This window comes from Podarcis pityusensis (assembly GCF_964106645.2).
Source record: "Podarcis pityusensis genome assembly, chromosome: 14".
Taxonomy (NCBI): Eukaryota; Metazoa; Chordata; class Lepidosauria; order Squamata; family Lacertidae; genus Podarcis; species Podarcis pityusensis.
In genome coordinates, this window is record NC_138039.1 from 46,157,485 (window position 1) to 46,175,771 (window position 18,287).

General features: G+C 47.3%; 1 protein-coding gene across 1 annotated transcript in view; it reads right to left on the reverse strand.

The window, feature by feature from the left end:
• Window positions 1–16,886, reverse strand: part of BBS4 (Bardet-Biedl syndrome 4) — a 49,132-nt gene extending 32,246 nt beyond the window's left edge. The window contains exon 1 of the mRNA XM_080980419.1: window positions 16,733–16,886. Within this exon, the coding sequence (XP_080836545.1) occupies window positions 16,733–16,756 (24 nt within the window). The 5' untranslated portion in view covers window positions 16,757–16,886. The remainder of the gene's footprint in view (window positions 1–16,732) is intronic.
• Between the last annotated feature and the right edge of the window lie 1,401 nt (window positions 16,887–18,287).

The window sequence follows — 18,287 nt, forward strand, 5'->3', positions numbered from 1 at the left end:
AAGCTCAATATGGAGGCCAAATGGCCGAAATATTGGGAAATTCTGGAACAAGAGGGAGATAAATTGAAATTGCAGAGCTTTGAAAAACTAAAAAATAAAGTGCGAGATTGGCTTCATTATTATCAAATAATGGAGGCATACAATCTGGACAAGAAAATTGGCTTCCAGGTGGAAAAATCAAAATTGGAAACAGAACTGTTAGATCCTAAAGTTAAGAATTTGTCAAGAATGTATAACTTGCTGTTGAAATGGAATACTCAAGATGAAACAGTGAAATCTGTTATGATTAAATGGGCACAAGATGTTGGACATAACATTATGATGGCTGACTGGGAACAGTTATGGACCACAGGTATGAAGTTCACAGCATGTAATGCCTTAAGAGAGAATATTATGAAAATGATATACAGGTGGTACATGACACCAGTCAAGCTTGCAAAAATTTATCATTTGCCCGGTAATAAATGTTGGAAATGTAAGGAAACTGAGGGTACATTCTTTCACCTTTGGTGGACGTGCCCAAGGATTAAGGCTTTCTGGGAGATGATCTATAATGAAATGAAAAAGGTATTTAAATATACCTTCCTGAATAAACCAGAGGCCTTTCTCCTGGGCATAGTCGGCCAATTGGTGCTAAAGAAGGATAGAACTTTCTTTATGTATGCCACAACAGCAGCAAGAATTCTTATTGCAAAGTACTGGAAGACACAAGATCTACCCACCCTGGAAGAATGGCAGATGAAGGTGATGGACTATATGGAACTGGCGGAAATGACTGGCAGAATCCGAGACCAGGGAGAAGAGTCGGTGGAAGAAGATTGGAAGAAATTTAAAGACTATCTACAGAAATACTGTAAAATTAATGAATGTTAGAATGATGTTGGAATGAAGCTAAGGGGTTTTTAGTAGTAATGCTACAAGGAGTATGTAAAAATGGACTGTTAACAGATGAGAATATACAATTATTATATATTAAGACAAAGGTCTAAGATAAAAACAAAGAGGGAAAGGATTTGCTGAATTAACTTACTGAACTGGAATACAAAAAAGGGGAGGTGTGAGGAGGTCAGGGAAACAAGTAAGTGAAAGACAAGATATGGAAAGATTGATTTGTTTTTAATTGTTTTTACTTTTTTGCATTTTGTATTTTCTTCTTTCTTTTTTTTAATTCTTTCTTATTATTACTATTTGTGATGGGACGATGAGCTGCTTGTGTGTAAAATCCTAGTCCCTCAGAGTTTGGTCAAGTTTGCAAACCTCTGTCTGTAACGGAGCCCCTTAAACATGGCTCCGTCAGTCGCTGGCAGATTCCGACAGTGGTTGCTTTCGGAATCGCTTCCAACATAAAAGCTCCTTAACGGAAACACGTCTTCTGGACTCTCTGCGTGACAGTTTCCGGCGAGGAGTGGGTGTCCCTACAGGAGGTCCTGAAACCTCCCCACTGTTTTCGCTGGAAGTGTCTCTGAGCCATCCCTCCAGCTCCCTTTCCCTCAGCTCAGCTCCTCTCCCCCTACTGGTTCCCTCTTCAGCTGCTGAGTCTCTCCCAACCTGTGTGAGCCCTTTCACTTCCCTTCCTTCCGATGGCAGTTCCCTGACATCCACCTCCCCTCCAGGGCCCCCTTCATCCCCTCTCGCCCCCTCCTCTACGGGCGGTGAGGAGGCAAAACCCCGGAATGAACTTCCTTCATCTTCCGATGTCCCGAACACTTCTCTCCACCTGTTGCGGTTCCTGGTCTCGAAGTACTCCTCCTCCTCAGAGTCCACCTCCCCTTCCCCTTCCGATTCCGAGAATCCTTCCAACTCCTCCTCCTCATCGGTGGTCCCAAAGTATTCCCTCCGGAACCTCTCCACAGGCTGAGGTTTCCTTGGGAACCTTTGATGGAACGTTTCTATCAATACCTCGTCATTGATATCTTCTGCCATTACCCAAGTGTTTTCTGACTCCGGTTCTCCTTCCCACGCTACCAAATACTCCACCTGATCCCCCTTCCACCTGGCGTCGAGGATTTCTGCCACATGGCTGCTGCATTCCCTTTCTTCTATGACCGGTCCCCGAGTGGCCATCCCTTCTCGTCCCCCCTCATACGGTGACAGTAACGACCTGTGAAATACTGGGTGCAGTTTCATGTGGTTGGGTAACCGGAGCCTGAAAGCCACTGGGTTGACCTGTTGAATGACCTCAAAGGGACCCAATCTCCTGGGTCTTAATTTCTTACAACCTCCTTTGAACGGCAACCCTTGGGTTGACAGCCACACCCTATCTCCCACCCTTATGGTTTCACCTTCCCTTCGGTTCTTGTCTGCCTGCCTCTTGTATTCTTCCTTCGCCCTTTCTAAGTTGAGTTGGAGCTGACGATGGATTGCTTCCATTTCTTCTACAAAATGCTCGGCTGCCGGGACACCCCATCTCTCCCCTTCTCCCCCTGGGAAAGCCCTGGGATGACACCCATAATTAGCCAAGAAGGGGCTCATCCCTGTGGACACATTCTCGGCATTGTTGTAGGCAAATTCCGCCAGCGCCAACTTTTCTACCCAGTCATTCTCTCTGTCATTGACATAACACCTCAGGTATTGCTGGAGGACCCCGTTTGCTCTTTCCGCCTGCCCGTTGGTTTCAGGGTGCCGGGCAGTCGAAAAGTTGACCTCCACCTGCAGTAAGCTCATGAGCTTCCTCCAGAACCTGGAAGTAAATTGTTTTCCTCGGTCTGAGACCACCCTCAATGGCACCCCGTGCAACCTAAAAATGTGTTCTACAAATAACTTCGCTGTCTCTTCCGCCGTGACTGCATGCGAGCAGGCTACAAAGTGGCACATCTTTGTTAGTAGGTCTACCACCACCATGATGGCTGTTTTCCCCTTGGACTTCGGCAGATCAGTCATAAAATCTATCGACACTGCCTCCCAAGGTCGTTCTGGGGTTGGTAAGGGTTCTAATAGCCCCGCCGGTGCCCGCCTCTCCCCTTTGGCTCGCTGGCATTGCTCACACCCTCTTACATACTCCCGTACATCTTCCCTCACCTTAGGCCACCAAAATTCCCTGGTGACCAACCACATGGTTTTGTGTTGTCCAAAATGCCCCGCCGTGGGGCTGTCGTGCAACTGCTTGAGTACCCTCCCCCTTAAGTCTCCTTCAGGGATATACAGTGCCCCTTTGTAATACAAAGCTCCATTTCTTTCCTCGAAACCCCCTGGTTCCTCTCCCTCACCCCTAAGACCTCTGAGCTTATTCTGGGCGTATTCATCATTCTCTGTTTCCTCTACCAGTTCTCTTTGTCCCACCAATGCCGCCCCACACACCCAGCGGTCCTCTGGAATGACATGTCTCTCTTCGGGTGCTCCCTCCCCCTCCAAATATTCAGGTTTGCGTGAGAGAGCGTCCGCCCTAATGTTCTCTGGGCCTGGCACGTAACAAATCTCAAAGTTAAATTTGGAGAACTCCTGGGCCCATCTCACTTGCCGTTGGTTGAGCACTCGTGCCGTCCTCCAATACTCTAGGTTCTTGTGGTCAGTGCACACTTGCACCTTATGTTGTGCGCCAATTAGCAGGTGCCTCCATCTCCGGAACGCCTCATGAATGGCTAGTAGTTCTCGGTCATACACCGTGTAGTTCCTCTCGGATTTGTTCAGCTTTCGCGAAAAAAAGGCACACGGTCTCCACTCTGACTCCTCCTTCCCTGGCTGCAGAAGCACCGCCCCAATCGCTCTGTCTGATGCGTCAGTTTCCACTCTCATCGGTTTTTGTAAATCCACATGCAGGAGTTGTTGTTCCGAGGCGAAGGCCCTTTTTAGTTCCTCAAATGCTCGCTCCGCCTCCTCAGTCCAAACGAACTTCTTCTTACTGCTGAGACAGTCCGTAATGGGCGCCGTCAGGTGGGCAAAGTTTCGGATGAACTTACGATAGAAGTTCCCAAATCCTAGGAACCTCTGCACATCCTTCCTTGTTTTGGGTGTTTTCCATTCCAGCACCGCCTGGACCTTGCCGGGATCCATGGCCAATCCCTTGTCTGACAGGCGATACCCCAGGAATTCCACCTCCTTGGTATGAAACTGACACTTCTCCAGTTTCACCCACAGCTGGTTGGCTTGCAGCCTGCTCAACACTTCTCTGACGTCTCTCACATGCTGCTCCTCATTCTCAGAATACACCAACACGTCGTCTAAGAAGGCCACACAATTCTTGTAAAGCAAAGGCCCCAGGACGTGGTTCATAAACGATTGAAAGCACGCGGAGCCTCCTTGTAGGCCGAAGGGCATAACTAAATATTCAAATGCCCCCAAAGGGGTGAACATGGTGGTTTTCCATTCATCCCCCTTCCTTATTCGTATCAGGTTGTACGCCCCCCTTAGGTCCAGTTTAGTAAAAATCTTTCCCTTCCTGACCCTTGTCAAAATGTCGTCAATCCTGGGCATAGGGAAAGCCACTGGTTCTGACACTGCATTTAAGGCCCTGAAGTCACACACAAGCCTCGGCTTGTTCGTGTTTTTTTTATCCACAAAAAACACTGGGCTGCCCCCCACCGCCCTGGACTCTCTGATGAACCCTCTCTTCAGGTTCTTGTCAATGAACTCTCTTAGCTCCTGCATCTCTCTGTCTGACATGGCGTACAGCTTGCCTACAGGGAGCTGTGCCCCAGGGAGTAAATTGATTTGACAGTCAAAGGGTCTATGCGGGGGTAGTTGGTCAGCTTCCCTTTCGCTGAAGACGTCGCGGAGATCTGCGTATTGTCGTGGTACCTTCACGTTCTCCGTTACTTCAGTCCCTGCTAGGGTGGCTTGGGCCCCTGCCAAACCCTTTCCCTCTTTGCAGTGTTCTAAGCAATGTGCTGAACCAAAAGAAACCACTCTCTGATGCCAGCCCACCAGCGGATCATGTAACGCTAGCCAGCTCATCCCCAATATAATGGGAGCTCCTCCCAAGGTGGCCACATTAAACGCTATCAGTTCGGTGTGCCTTGCCACCTTCATTATCATTGGGACGGTCTGCAAGCTGACTTCTCCTCCCAACAGCTCCCTGCTATCGATCGTGGTCACCTGCAGGGGGTTGCTTAAAGGGATCGTCTGTATCTGGTGTTCAGCTGCAAACTCTTTGCTCATGAAATTGCAGGAGCTGCCTGAGTCCAACAGCGCCTTTATCTTTAGAGGGTGTCCGTTTGGCAGCTCTAGCGCCACTTCTATCACTAGGGCGGGTTTAGGAGGTTCTGGCGTGGGCACTTTCACTGCTCTTTGGCCTGGCTGCTGTGCCCCGACGGTGGCAGCCAGGCGTTGGCTTTTACTTGCTTCGGTATTTCTTCCTCTCTTCCCTCCACAGCTCCTACCATCCCTTGCCATTCCTTCCTCTGGGGGCAGACTCTGGCAAAGTGACCTGGCTGTTGGCAGAGATAGCATTTCCAGGCGCCTTTTCCCTCCTTCTTTCCCCCCTCACTGGGCTTTGAAACTGCGCGCGCGCGCGCTGTTCCGATTTCCATCGGCTCTGCCGGCGGGAAAGTTGGCTCTGGAATGTCTGGAATGCGGAACTCCTTCCAACGTTCCCCCTTCCCTTCCCGCCTCTCCAATGCTCTCGCCTCCTGGCGCGCTCCTATGGTCAGCGCTGATTTGGTCAGCTGGTCCATAGACTCCGCCCTGGGCGCCCGGGAAAGTTCGTCTTTCACAGCCGAAGAAAGCCCTTCTTCAAAGAGCATTTGAATGGGTTCCGCCGATAGATCCCACCCCAATTTATGGATCAACATGGTGAACTCAGTCCAGTACTCACGGACAGATCGGCTCCCCTGTTTGCAAGCCATTAACTGTCTGCGGACCACTCCCTGTTCAATATCGCTGGAAAACATCAGATCCATGGCGCGAAAGAACTTCATCGTGTCCTTTAGGACGTCACTATTCGCTGCCATCAGGGGTCTAACCCAGTCTCTCGCCCCCTTTTCAAGATGCCCAATCACGAAAGCCACTCGTGATTCCTCGTCAGGGAATTCATCAAACTGCAGATTGAGGGCATATTGCATCTCTGTCCGAAAGCCATGATAGTCTTTGGGCTCCCCCCCAAACTTCTGCACCAATCCTGGTACCTTTCTGACGAGCTGGGTGTCTTTCCCCTTTTTGTCTGCATCCTGAGCCCTCCTCTCCTCAAGCCTCGCCGTCTGCAGCGCTAGCTGGACCTCCAACACCCGGTACCTTTCTTCCAGGCTTGGACCCGCTCCAGCTCCTGCTTCTCCGGTTCCGGCTGGGTTGCTCATGATGCCTTCTCCTGCACAAGCTGCTCACGGAGACTGTCGGAATGCTGTGATGGGACGATGAGCTGCTTGTGTGTAAAATCCTAGTCCCTCAGAGTTTGGTCAAGTTTGCAAACCTCTGTCTGTAACGGAGCCCCTTAAACATGGCTCCGTCAGTCGCTGGCAGATTCCGACAGTGGTTGCTTTCGGAATCGCTTCCAACATAAAAGCTCCTTAACGGAAACACGTCTTCTGGACTCTCTGCGTGACAGTTTCCGGCGAGGAGTGGGTGTCCCTACAGGAGGTCCTGAAACCTCCCCACTGTTTTCGCTGGAAGTGTCTCTGAGCCATCCCTCCAGCTCCCTTTCCCTCAGCTCAGCTCCTCTCCCCCTACTGGTTCCCTCTTCAGCTGCTGAGTCTCTCCCAACCTGTGTGAGCCCTTTCACTTCCCTTCCTTCCGATGGCAGTTCCCTGACACTATTGTAACTCTTTTTTTTTTCATTTTTGAAACTTTAATAAATATCTTACAAATCCTGTAATTTTCAATGGGAAAATACTGGGAGAGGGATCAAAAAAAATATAAGCTCCCAGTGACACAATGGGTCAATGGGTCTGGTTGTTAACCAGAAGGTTGGTGGTTCAAGCCCACCCAGGGATGGCTGTGGGCAAGATTCCTGCACTGCAAAGGGTTGGACTAGATGACCCTCAAGGTCCCTTCCAACTTTACAATTCTATGATTTTGCTCCAGGCTTTCTGTAACACTCCACTTCTCATTTTCCCAATTTTATTTACAGTATCCTGCTTTTGGTACAATATTATTTAGTTCCAATAATAACCTAAATGGAAAAGAGCATGGGAGTGTTCTGGTGGGTCCATCCACTCCAACATCTTACAGTGGCCACACAGATGCTTCTGAAGAGCTTATCTATCTATCTATCTATCTATCTATCTATCTATCTTTCATTCATTTACTTACTTACTTACTTACTTACTACCTTACTTACTTACAAAATCAATACAAACCAAAATGACCCTGCCCTCTGGCTTACAATCTAAAAAGACACAACACACAAAAAGAAAATACGATTGGGAGGGAGTAAGAAATGAAGAAACACAAGTACTTAATTCCAGGGCTAGCTTAAGACATTTTGGCAGCTGAGGCAAAAAACAAAATGATGCCCCCCTCTCTGCCAGGGAATAAGGGGTGAGTGCAGATCTATATCAGGAAGAAGGGGGTGGAAATAAATATATACATTGGGATTTGTTGCCCCTGTGAATCTTTCTGCCCAAGGTGGCCCCCTCACTTTGCTAGGTGGGCCAGTCCTGACTAGTTCTAAGATGCAGGTTGAGCAGCTGAGATGGAAACAGAAGAGCCAAACATCGCTGGTCTCTCAACTGCAGCACCAATGGGGAGGGAGACTGCTTCCCTTTTCTTCCACTTCTGAGTCTGATGGAATGACTGCTGCCATGTTCGCACTTGATGGAGAGCAAAGTCTTGCTTCTCAGCAGAGCTGACAACAAAACAGCCACCCTCCTCACTCTAGCCTCCAATTTTCCCTAGCATCTCGTATTCTAATGTATACTGCTTCTGAACATAAAGGTTCCATTTACCATCACAGTTAATAGCAGGTGAATTTGTCTAGTTCCATTTTAAGCTATCTAAGCTGGCGCCCCCTCACCCCCATCTAATCTTGAAGCAGCAAGTTCCATACTTTTATTATGTTCTGTATGCAATACTACCCCCTTATGACTGTTCTGAATTTTCACAGGTTGATCCCCGAAAAAAGGGGGGCATTCTATTCACATTAAGCACGTTTACTTTTCTCAATCTCTGACATGTCACCACTTTTTTAAAAAAACTTTCTATAAAGCCCCAAATGGTTCAGTTTTTTCTTATAGACCTAACAGATGCAGCTTATGCTCTGTTATCAACAAAGGAGTCAGAAAGCCACCACAAAGCTGCTGACTGCATTATATCTATTATTAGTAACAGAATTGGATTAATTCCACTTACTTACACCTGCCATCCTGCTGCTGCTGCTATTGATTATATGGATTCTGACAGTGTGTAGAACTTTTAAAGTTGTAACAGAGTTGCTGCCTGTCTTGAGTGCTGAAATTTTGGCCTGAAGCTGGACTTGCACACAGAAAAAAACTGGATTTAAAAAAAAAATCTATTGTTGAGAGCAGTGGCCAAGCATGTTTGTGAGTATATATGTGAATCTCGTCACCACAACATGGTGATCCACTCCCTGCTTTGACAATTGTATCTGCTGCCTAGATTGGGTTTACTTTACACTAAAACCAGAAGAGGGGTAGCAGAGGAAGCTAACTATGGACTTATTTACATTTAGCTTTAAAACTAATCAGTTCCAGTTCCAGTAGGTGTCTGTGGCATTAGTACATGGTTACACCACAACTGGCATTTCAACTGCTATGCCTCTGCCAACTGAGGTTGGGGAACTTGAGTCATAGGAAAATGAAACTTCCTAGAAATTGAACCGTTGCTCATTTAGTACAAATGATCCATACATTTTCCTTCAGGGAAACAACTATACATTTGCTGTGCCATAAGCTACCCTTGGTTTGCACTTCCCAGAAAAACTACAGAAAGAACAAGCTGTAACCTGAGAACCTTCTCTCGTGATTTTGGAGAACGAAGCTGGGGATGGGGAACACTGTCAGAACAATTAGGTTCATAGGCTGGAATTTCTACTAGATCTATCTGTTCTTTTATTTGGACATCCAAGTGGCTGGAGCAGCACAAACCATCTTACACTTGGAAGGTTGATGCATGGCCTCTCCTAGACAAAGACAGGCGGCCACAGTTTTTTAATGTTGTGACAATGTCCCAGCTGCATTAAAGTTTTATGCTGGGCTGCCTACATACAGTTTGGAAAAAATTACAGTTGGTAACCTAGCAGCTGTATTTTGTACTAACTGAGACAGATGTATGTTGCTACTCTTAAAACAGTTTCACAGAGTAAACATCTGGGTTCTGTTCAAGATGCTAGCTGAACCTTTAAAACCATACATTGCTTAAGGCCAGGATACATTAAGGACCACCACCTGGACACATACATCTGCCTGATTTCTGGGATCTTCTTTGGACACCCTTCTTTGCGTCCCTCTGCTGGAGACCTGAGGCAAGTGGTGATCCACAAGAGGGTCATTTGAGCTGTGGCCCTCAGACCCCTGGAATGCACTGTCCAGGAAGACTCAGCTGGTGCCAATAATGATGTCTTTTTCGTGCCCAATGAAGAAAGATATTATTATTTCTCCATGCTTTTTAAGCTTTAATCTAGCCATCTGCTTTTAATTCCTCTGCTAATGTTTTATGACATTTTATATTGTTATTATGCACTTAAGTGTATTTTCTTAGCCACCCTGTGGATTTTACCTGAAGAGTAGCACAAAAATTCATTCAATAAATTAATGTTGTAGCTTTCAGGCAAACTGCTGAGACACAGAGTACAGCTATGAAGACAAAGGAGGTTATTCATCATGATCCATGTGTGTCTGCCCAGGAGGAAAGCTTTATGTCACATTATTTTATTCTTAGAATTGCTGCTTTTAAGCACTACTGCCTGCAACGGTTAATGGAAAAACAAAAGTATTTACTTTAAATTAATAGTGACCTGGGGCAATGATGTAGCAGTGCTGGATAATGAAGGTACTTTAGTTTTTAAAAATCCAATGTAAAAATCATTCTGCAAGCAAGACATCAAAACTTTCTCACTGTACTACCAAATATAGTCACATAGAGCAAGACAATCTTGCAGATCAAAATCCGACTTCCAGGTTAGCGCCATCGGTGAATGGCGGAGTTCCTCCGACTGGAGGAACTGGCTCCGTGGAAACTGGGTCTTCCCACCGCGGCGAAGGTGGGGACCCGCTAGAAATCCCAGGCGGAGGAAGCCTGGGAACGTGGGGTTCGGCAGGGCACCAGGAGCGCCCCCCTACTCACGGGGAACCCCTTTTTGGGATTCCGGAGTGAAGTGGGGTGAGCAGCGCGGTGCTGCGAACTGACTGCTACTTTCACGGAGTGAAGCCGCACAGCCATCGCCGGAGAGCGCTGACTTTTTCCTGTGGACAATTGGATTTAAAACAAGTACCCGTGAGTAGAAACGGAAAATTGGATCAAGAAATATCTTAATTTGACATCAAAGCGGGAAGGTTCAAAACAGGAAGTCCGCCTTCAGCTTTTTGTATATAGACTAAAGCAAAAACCTTGTAAGCTAAAGCCTGGAAAGTTGTTTTAAAAGCCTAAATTTCCTTCATTTATAACTACTGAAACCCCCCTGGAAGCAGGAGAAAAGGGGGGGGGACTTTAATAATAATAATAATAATAAAGTTTTATTTATATCCCGCCCTCCCCAGCCGAAGCCGGGCTCAGGGCGGCTAACAACACTAAAATAGTGCCACATTATAAAAACATCAAAGAATTAATTAAAATCAAAATTGATGGCAACCATAAACTAAAGTATTGTAAAGATTGCCAAAGGAGGGAGTCAGGCTGCGCCCTGACCAAAGGCCTGGTGGAACAGCTCTGTCTTGCAGGCCCTGAGGAAAGATGTCAAGTCCTGGAGGGCCCTTGTCTCTTGTGACAGAGCGTTCCACCAGGATGGAGCCGCAGCCGAAAAAGCCCTGGCTCTAGTTGAGGCCAGCCTAACCTCTCTGAGGCCTGGGACCTTCAAGATGTTTTTATTTGAAGACCGTAAGTTCCTCTGTGGGGCATACCAGGAGAGGCGGTCCCGTAGATACGAGGGTCCTAGGCCGTATAGGGCTTTGAAGGTTAAAACCAGCACCTTAAACCTGATCCTGTACTCCACCGGGAGCCAGTGCAGCTGGTATAGCACCGGATGAATGTGATCCCGCAGCGAAGACCCCGTAAGGAGTTTCGCTGCGGCATTCTGCACCCGCTGGAGTTTCTGGGTCAGTCTCAGGGGCAGCCCCACGTAGAGCGAGTTACAATAATCCAGTCTGGAGGTGACCGTCGCGTGGATCACAGTGGCTAGGTCAGGGCGTGAGAGGTAAGGAGCCAACTGCTTAGCTTGGCGGAGATGAAAAAATGCCGCCTTTGTTATAGCTGCAATCTGCGCCTCCATGGAGAGGGAGGTATCGAAGATTACACCCAAACTCTTAACGGACGGTGCTGGCACTAATTGCACCCCCGCAAGAGATGGGAGTTGCCCCCTCAATCCCATATCGTCCCGTCCCAGCCAGAGGACCTCTGTCTTTGAAGGATTTAACTTCAACCGGCTCCCACGTAACCATCCAGCCACAGCTTCCAAGCATCTGATCAGTGTGTCTGGGGCCGAGTCAGGATGGCCATCCATCAACAGATAGAGTTGGGTGTCATCAGCATACTGATGGCAGCCCAGCCCAAAACTCCGGACAAGCTGGGCGAGGGGGCGCATAAAGATGTTAAAAAGCATCGGGGAGAGTATCGCACCCTGGGGCACTCCACACACCAAGGAGTGGCGGGATGACAGTTCCCCCCCAAGCGCCACCCTCTGTCCCCGACCAGAGAGAAACGAGCGCAGCCATTGAAGGACTGTGCCCTGGATCCCCACGTCGGCAAGGCGGTGGTCCAGGAGTTCGTGATCGACCATGTCGAAGGCTGCTGACAGGTCTAGAAGAATCAGCAGCCCCGACCCGCCTCGATCCAGCTGCCTGCAGAGATCATCTGTTAGGGCGACCAGAGCCGTCTCGGTCCCATGACCAGCGCGGAAGCCGGACTGGAATGGATCCAGAGCCGATGTTTCATCCAGAAACCTACCAAGCTGTTCAGCAACCGCTCTCTCAATCACCTTACCCAGGAATGGAAGATTCGAAACTGGGCGGTAATTGGATAGATCTAAGGGATCTAATGATGTTTTCTTTAAGAGCGGACGCACCACTGCCTCCTTCAGTTCCCCTGGGAATGTCCCGGTGCCAAGGGACAGATTGATGATATCCCCCAGGGGGGCCCGCACCTCGTCTGGACACGCTCTAATCAGCCAAGACGGGCACGGGTCGAGAGGACAGATGGTGGGCTTTCCAGCTCGGAGGAGTCTGTCCACATCGGCTGGGGATATCCGGTCAAAGTGGTCCAATACTGGACCCGAGGACAGTCGAGGGGCCTCCAGTTCCTTTATTGTATCCAAATTGGCAGGGAGGTCATGGCGGAGCGACAGGACCTTCTCCGCAAAAAAGCTCGCAAATGCCTCACAGCTGTGTGTCAAATTATTATTTAAATTTGGCTGTCCTTCGAGGGACGTTAAAGACCGAATTACACTAAATAATTGTGCCGGGCGAGAGCTAGCGGATGCAATGGAGGCCGAGAAGTAGGACTTCTTAGCGGCCTTCACTGCCATCTCGTAGGTTTTCATAAAAACTCTATAAGATGTTCTTGAGGCTCCGTCACGGGCACCCCGCCATACTCGCTCTAGCCGTCTGAGGTCCCGCTTCATTTTCCGGAGCTCCTCAGTAAACCAGGGAGCCCGGTTTCTACGGGGTCGCAGAGGGCGCTTAGGTGCGATCTCATTGATGGCTGCCAGGAGCTGGGTATTCCAGCCCTCAACAAGCTCAGTCAATGAGTCGCCAGGGGGAGAAAGGTCCCGCAAGGCTTGACGGAACCTATCAGGGTCCATCAGCCTCCGCGGGCGAGCCCAAATCGGCTCGCCACCTAAGCAGGGTGGGGGTGGAACATCAATCCTGGCTTTCAGAGCAGTGATCAGACCATGGCACCTTGATCGAAGGAAACATGATCACATCTATACCGACACCAAAGATCAAATCCAGCGTGTGGCCTGCTTGATGTGTGGGGCCCGAAACAAACTGGGAGAGCCCTAGTGTCGCCATGGAAGACACCAGGTCCAGAGCCTGTGAGGAGGGAGTGGCATCGGCATGGATGTTGAAGTCCCCCAATACCAATAGGTTAGGGAACTCCAAGGCCCAGCCGGCCACCGCCTCCAGCAGGCCTGACAGGGTGGCTGCTGGTGCGCTAGGTGGCCGGTACACCAGCCAGACAGCCAAGCTCACCTCGGAGCCCCACACTAGGCCAACACATTCGATGGCGGTGGTAGAGCCCTGAAAGAACAATCTTCCCGGATTAATAATGCCACCCCTCCCCCCCGGCCCACAGTCCGTGACTGGTGGAGGACGGAAAAACCCGGGGGCGCCATCTCTCGTAAGGTAACAGTATCCCCTTCGCGCACCCAGGTCTCCGTCACACAAGCCAGGTCGACCCCCTGCGAGATGATGAAATCTCGCAGGGTGGCGGTTTTGTTGCCTATAGACCTGGCATTGCACAACACCAGTGACGGAGGTGAGTAATCCTTGCTCACCCTACCCTCGTCTCTCGGGATGGGGCGCAGATTGGAAGGGGTACGAGCATATCCGTATCTCGATCCCCTTCGCCTATGACATCTGCCCCGCCTGTGTAACGCCTGCAGGAGAGGGAGTGAAGAAAGATAAGTTTCCACCGTCTCTAATCTGGGAACGGGGTGTCAGAGACAGAAATTGTTGGAGAGGTTCATTGACTGTGAATGGAATACTTTGACAGATAGCTGAAGAAGAGAAATAAACTGATTCCAATGTTGCCTTTTGCATTCTAAAGAAACTAAATATCTGAAAAATGAAAGTAATTTTCCTTTGTTGGACTTGCCTTAAAAAAATGGATACAAATAGAAATTGTCTCCTCTAGAGGGAGCCTGCTAAATTGTTGCTGCAGTCTACTTGAGGATTCCACAGCTGTGAGATTAAGATCGTGGGATTAGTCATTTTGACCTTGACTAAATATGAGCTGGAAGGAAGTTTTGGTGCTTGCTTTATGCAAGACAAGTGCTTTGTTGGAACAGATGCATGAGAAGATGGATTTCATGAATGAGAAAATGGATTTGATGACTGTTGTGGCCAACAATTGTGGACAAATAGTGAATAGTGATACAGAAACCATCCAGGATCCAACTCAGGAACCTGTATTGATTGGGCAAGTGCACAAGATAATGGAGGAGGCTGCGGTTGCACCTCAAATAATACAAATGGAGAGGCCCAAGACCCTACAGGAGCATAAGCCGCTGTTTTTGAAGATTGAAGTTGGAGTGGGCCAGGGGGAGTCTGGAGCTGAGGAGGCTTTTAACTTTGGAGAGACTTCGAAATATGCTCATAAATATTTTTTGGATTATATTGATGACTGTGGGGAGTGGGACTGTGGGGAATGGGCTGGTTTGATGAAGGGAGACGGAGATAACTTTGGGTTGGAACCCCCCAGAGACCTACTCCTCAATGAGAAAGGAAAGAAATTAAGAAAGAGACCAACAAAAGACAAGGAAAAGTGCAAGTATAAACAAGAAGAAGAAGATCTGCAGAAGGGACATGGAAGAGACTTAAGGGCCTCGGACATAAGACTTCCAGGTTGATGGACTAGATGGAATGGACAGTAAGGACTGACATGACCCGAGACCAGGAAGAAGAGACGTTGGATGAAGATTGGAAGAAAATTTATAAAGAAAACTTTTTATTTAGGGAATTAGCCTAAAATTAATGAATATTAGGGAAAATGTTGGAATGAAACTATATGACTCTAGCAGAAATGATATCAGGAGTTATGTATAACTGAGTATTAAGTTTTAAGCTTTAAGGTATTTTATGGTAAGATAAGGTTAAATAAATTAAGGTAATTTGAATAACAGAATACGGGGAAAGATGGAAAGGATCTGTCGAGTTAATTAATAGGTTAAATTGTTAAGATAAATCATCTAATAAAAATTGAGAAAGATGGAAAGAATTTGCTGAAATAACTAACTAAACTAGAATACAAAAAGGGAGGTGTGAGGAGGTCAACGAAACAAGCAAATGGAAGTTAAAGATATGTAATATGGGATTTGCGTCTTTTTTTCCTTTTTTTATTTTCTTTTTTGCTGTATTGTTGTATTGGTTTTTATGTTTTGCATTTTTTCTTCTTTTTATGTATTGCAGTGTTGTTGTTTTTTTTCTGTAATTCTGAAATTATTAATAAATATTATTTTTTTAAAAAAAATCTTGCAGATCAAAATCCTTCTGTCTAACGTGAAATGCTGAGCTGAAACCACCATTAAAAGAGCAACTAAAATTCCTGGAATGTACCATAAAGAATCTTGGTTCTAACTATATTCTCCAGCTGTGACCACCAAAAAATTAACACCAGTGAATCATGTCCTTTGAAGTGATGTACTGGAGGTTATTTTAACAAATCTAATGTTAGAGCACACTGCCATAAAAAGATACCTTTAAAATCATCATTCTGTATTGTTTTTAGGGGTACAGTGGTACCTCGGGTTAAGAACTTAACACCCCCTCAAATATTCTCTCTACAAGGGGAAGGTAGCCTGGTGCATTCCAGATGTTCTGGACTACAACTCCCATAACCCCTGGCCATTGGCCATGCGGGCTGAAGCTGATGGGAACTGTATGTGATGAAAACCGGGACTGATGTAAGGATTAGAACATTTAGCATAAGCACGGGAGACTTGGTTGTTCAAATCCCTGCAAAGCTTAGAGGATTACCTTGGGCCACTCACTCTCTTTTTCCTCTTTCCCCCACCACTGACAATATGGAGATGATGCCGAGTTTAAAGGGCTATTGTAAAGATATATTAGAACCAGGCCAGATAATAAATAAATAATAATTGAAGGTTTTATTTTATTTGTTTTTTATCTTCTATTTTGGAAACGTACATCCATTTTTTTTCCTTTTAATTTTTTGGGGGTCCCCAAGACCGGGGGGCCCTAAGCTATGGCTTGTTGAGCTTATAGGTAAATAATAATTGAAGGTTTTATTTTATTTGTTTTTTATCTTATATTTTGGAAACGTACATCCATATTTTATTTCCTTTTAATTTTGGCGGGGTCCCCAAGACCGGGGGGCCCTAAGCTATGGCTTGTTGAGCTTATAGGTAAATAATAATTGAAGGTTTTATTTTGTTTTTTATCTTATATTTTGGAAACGTACATCCATATTTTTTTTCCTTTTAATTTTTGGGGGGTCCCCAAGACCGCGGGATCCTAAGCTATGGCTTGTTGAGCTTATACGTAAATCCGGCACTGATTCTTGATGCTCGGAGCAAATCGCGAAAGCTTGCAGCCTTGCCCTTATTATCCCTGCGCCAAAGCGCCACCGGCAGTGCTTATATCAATAAGGATTATAACATCCTAGAGCCGGAAGGGAAACCCCCAAGGGTCATCTAGTCCAACCCCAAGCCATGCAGGAATGCCACGTTGTGAAGGAATCTGGGGGTGCGAAGGCCGGGTAGGCAAGCAAGCAGGGAGCCCCCTCGGTGCTAAAGACCCCCCCTCACCGACCCCAATATCTACACGTGATGGGGAGGAAGAGGAGCACCGGCGCCTGCTCAGCCTGCGTGTTTCCAAGCCAGGCTTTCTGATAGCAAACAGGCCGCGCGGGCTCTGAGGGAAGGAGCCCGACCGCTTCCCAAAGGGAACGTGAGGGGAACGGGGAGTGAAGGCAAAGGTGGCAAGAGACGAGAATACAGGACCCCCTCGCTCACCGGTCGTACGGCCACCTCCGCCATGGCGCCTCAGTTTCTCAACCAGGCCCGGCAAGCCGCTTGTTGCTATGGTTACCAGACGACGCGAAAGGTTCCTCCGCGCCGCGCGAGGAACCCGGATGCTGTTGCCGCGGTAACCATGGCTCTCCTCGATCCCGCCCCCCGACGAAACGGGATTTTACGTCAGCGGGAGAGGGGAAGTGAGGATGCGGCTGCCGCGAGGCCTGTCGGGAAGAGGGAGGGGAGGCGCGGCCGCGGCATAATAAGCTCCTCCCACCCTCCCAGTTTTGGCAAATGGACCTTTCCCAGCGAAGCCTTGTAGAACGCGCAGCGGTAGAATGGACTGTACCACTTCGGAGTGGGTGGGAATCATATTTTGTATTATTAATAAAATAATTAATACCCCACCACATCCCTGCAGCTAGAAAACTAGTGCAAGAGGGGAAAGCGCTGGTAATTTTCTATTTACAGTGCTAACTTTTGGGGGAAATCATATTTTTAATTCCCCTCTTGCATTTTTTAAAAAAATAATACCTCACCACATCCCTGCAGCTAGAAAACTAGTGCACGTGGGGAAAGCGCTGGCAATTTTCTATTTACAGTGCTAACTATTGGAGGGTTTTTTAGGACTATTAAAAAAAACCAAAAACCAACACTGGGATATTTTAAAAAGGAAACAGTACGCAGCCTGTTTTAACTCATAAGGGGGAAAAGCAATGTCTACTGGCGCAACCATAATTTCAATATAGTGAGCTAGCTTTCGAGTTTCCCATCAGGCTGGATGGTAAACAGAGCAGGCGAGGAAGCGTGTGTAAAAGGCTCGATGAGCATTAAAACCATGAAAAAATATGCACTGATAACCAGTCTTGACTGGGAGTCGTAGGAAAGCTATTCCTTGCCTAAGCTATTCTACGATCTTATTCTGCTTCACTTTAGAGAACGGTATAAGGCTTTTGGGGCTTCACTTTGCTCTCCTCACCACCCACTGCCTCATCGCAGGCATCCGTCAGTGTGATTTCTAGCCTACAACAGCATATGCCGTGAACCATATTATAGTCTTTGAGGCGTTTCTTACACTTTTTCAGCTAGAGAGAACAAGGACAGAGCAGTCAGGTTGCTGGTTCCCTGAAATGGAGTGTAGTTGCGAGCTTGCAGGTTTGCGTATGAAGCTTTAACTGTACATGCAGGAAAAAAATTATGAAATGCTACATTTGCCCCATGAAAAACATGTGCATGCACACAGGCAAAGGATGGGCATTCATGCATAATAATACACACAATATATTTCTGGTAGATTTAAGCAGTGCTTTTTTTTCTGGGGGGACACAGGGGTACACATACCCCTAAGCATTTTGTGAATCTAAGTTTGGCCTCATTGAGGGGCAGTATTTCAATATGAGTAGGAAAATGAGAGTACCCCTAAACATTTTCTTTTAGAAAAAATAAGCGTTGAATTAAAGTACTGTATCTGGGTAAGATTTTTAACACAAAGAGATGCATGTTTCATTTAAGTCGGTATTGTTTTAGAGCAGGGAAGAGCCACCTGCAGCCCTTC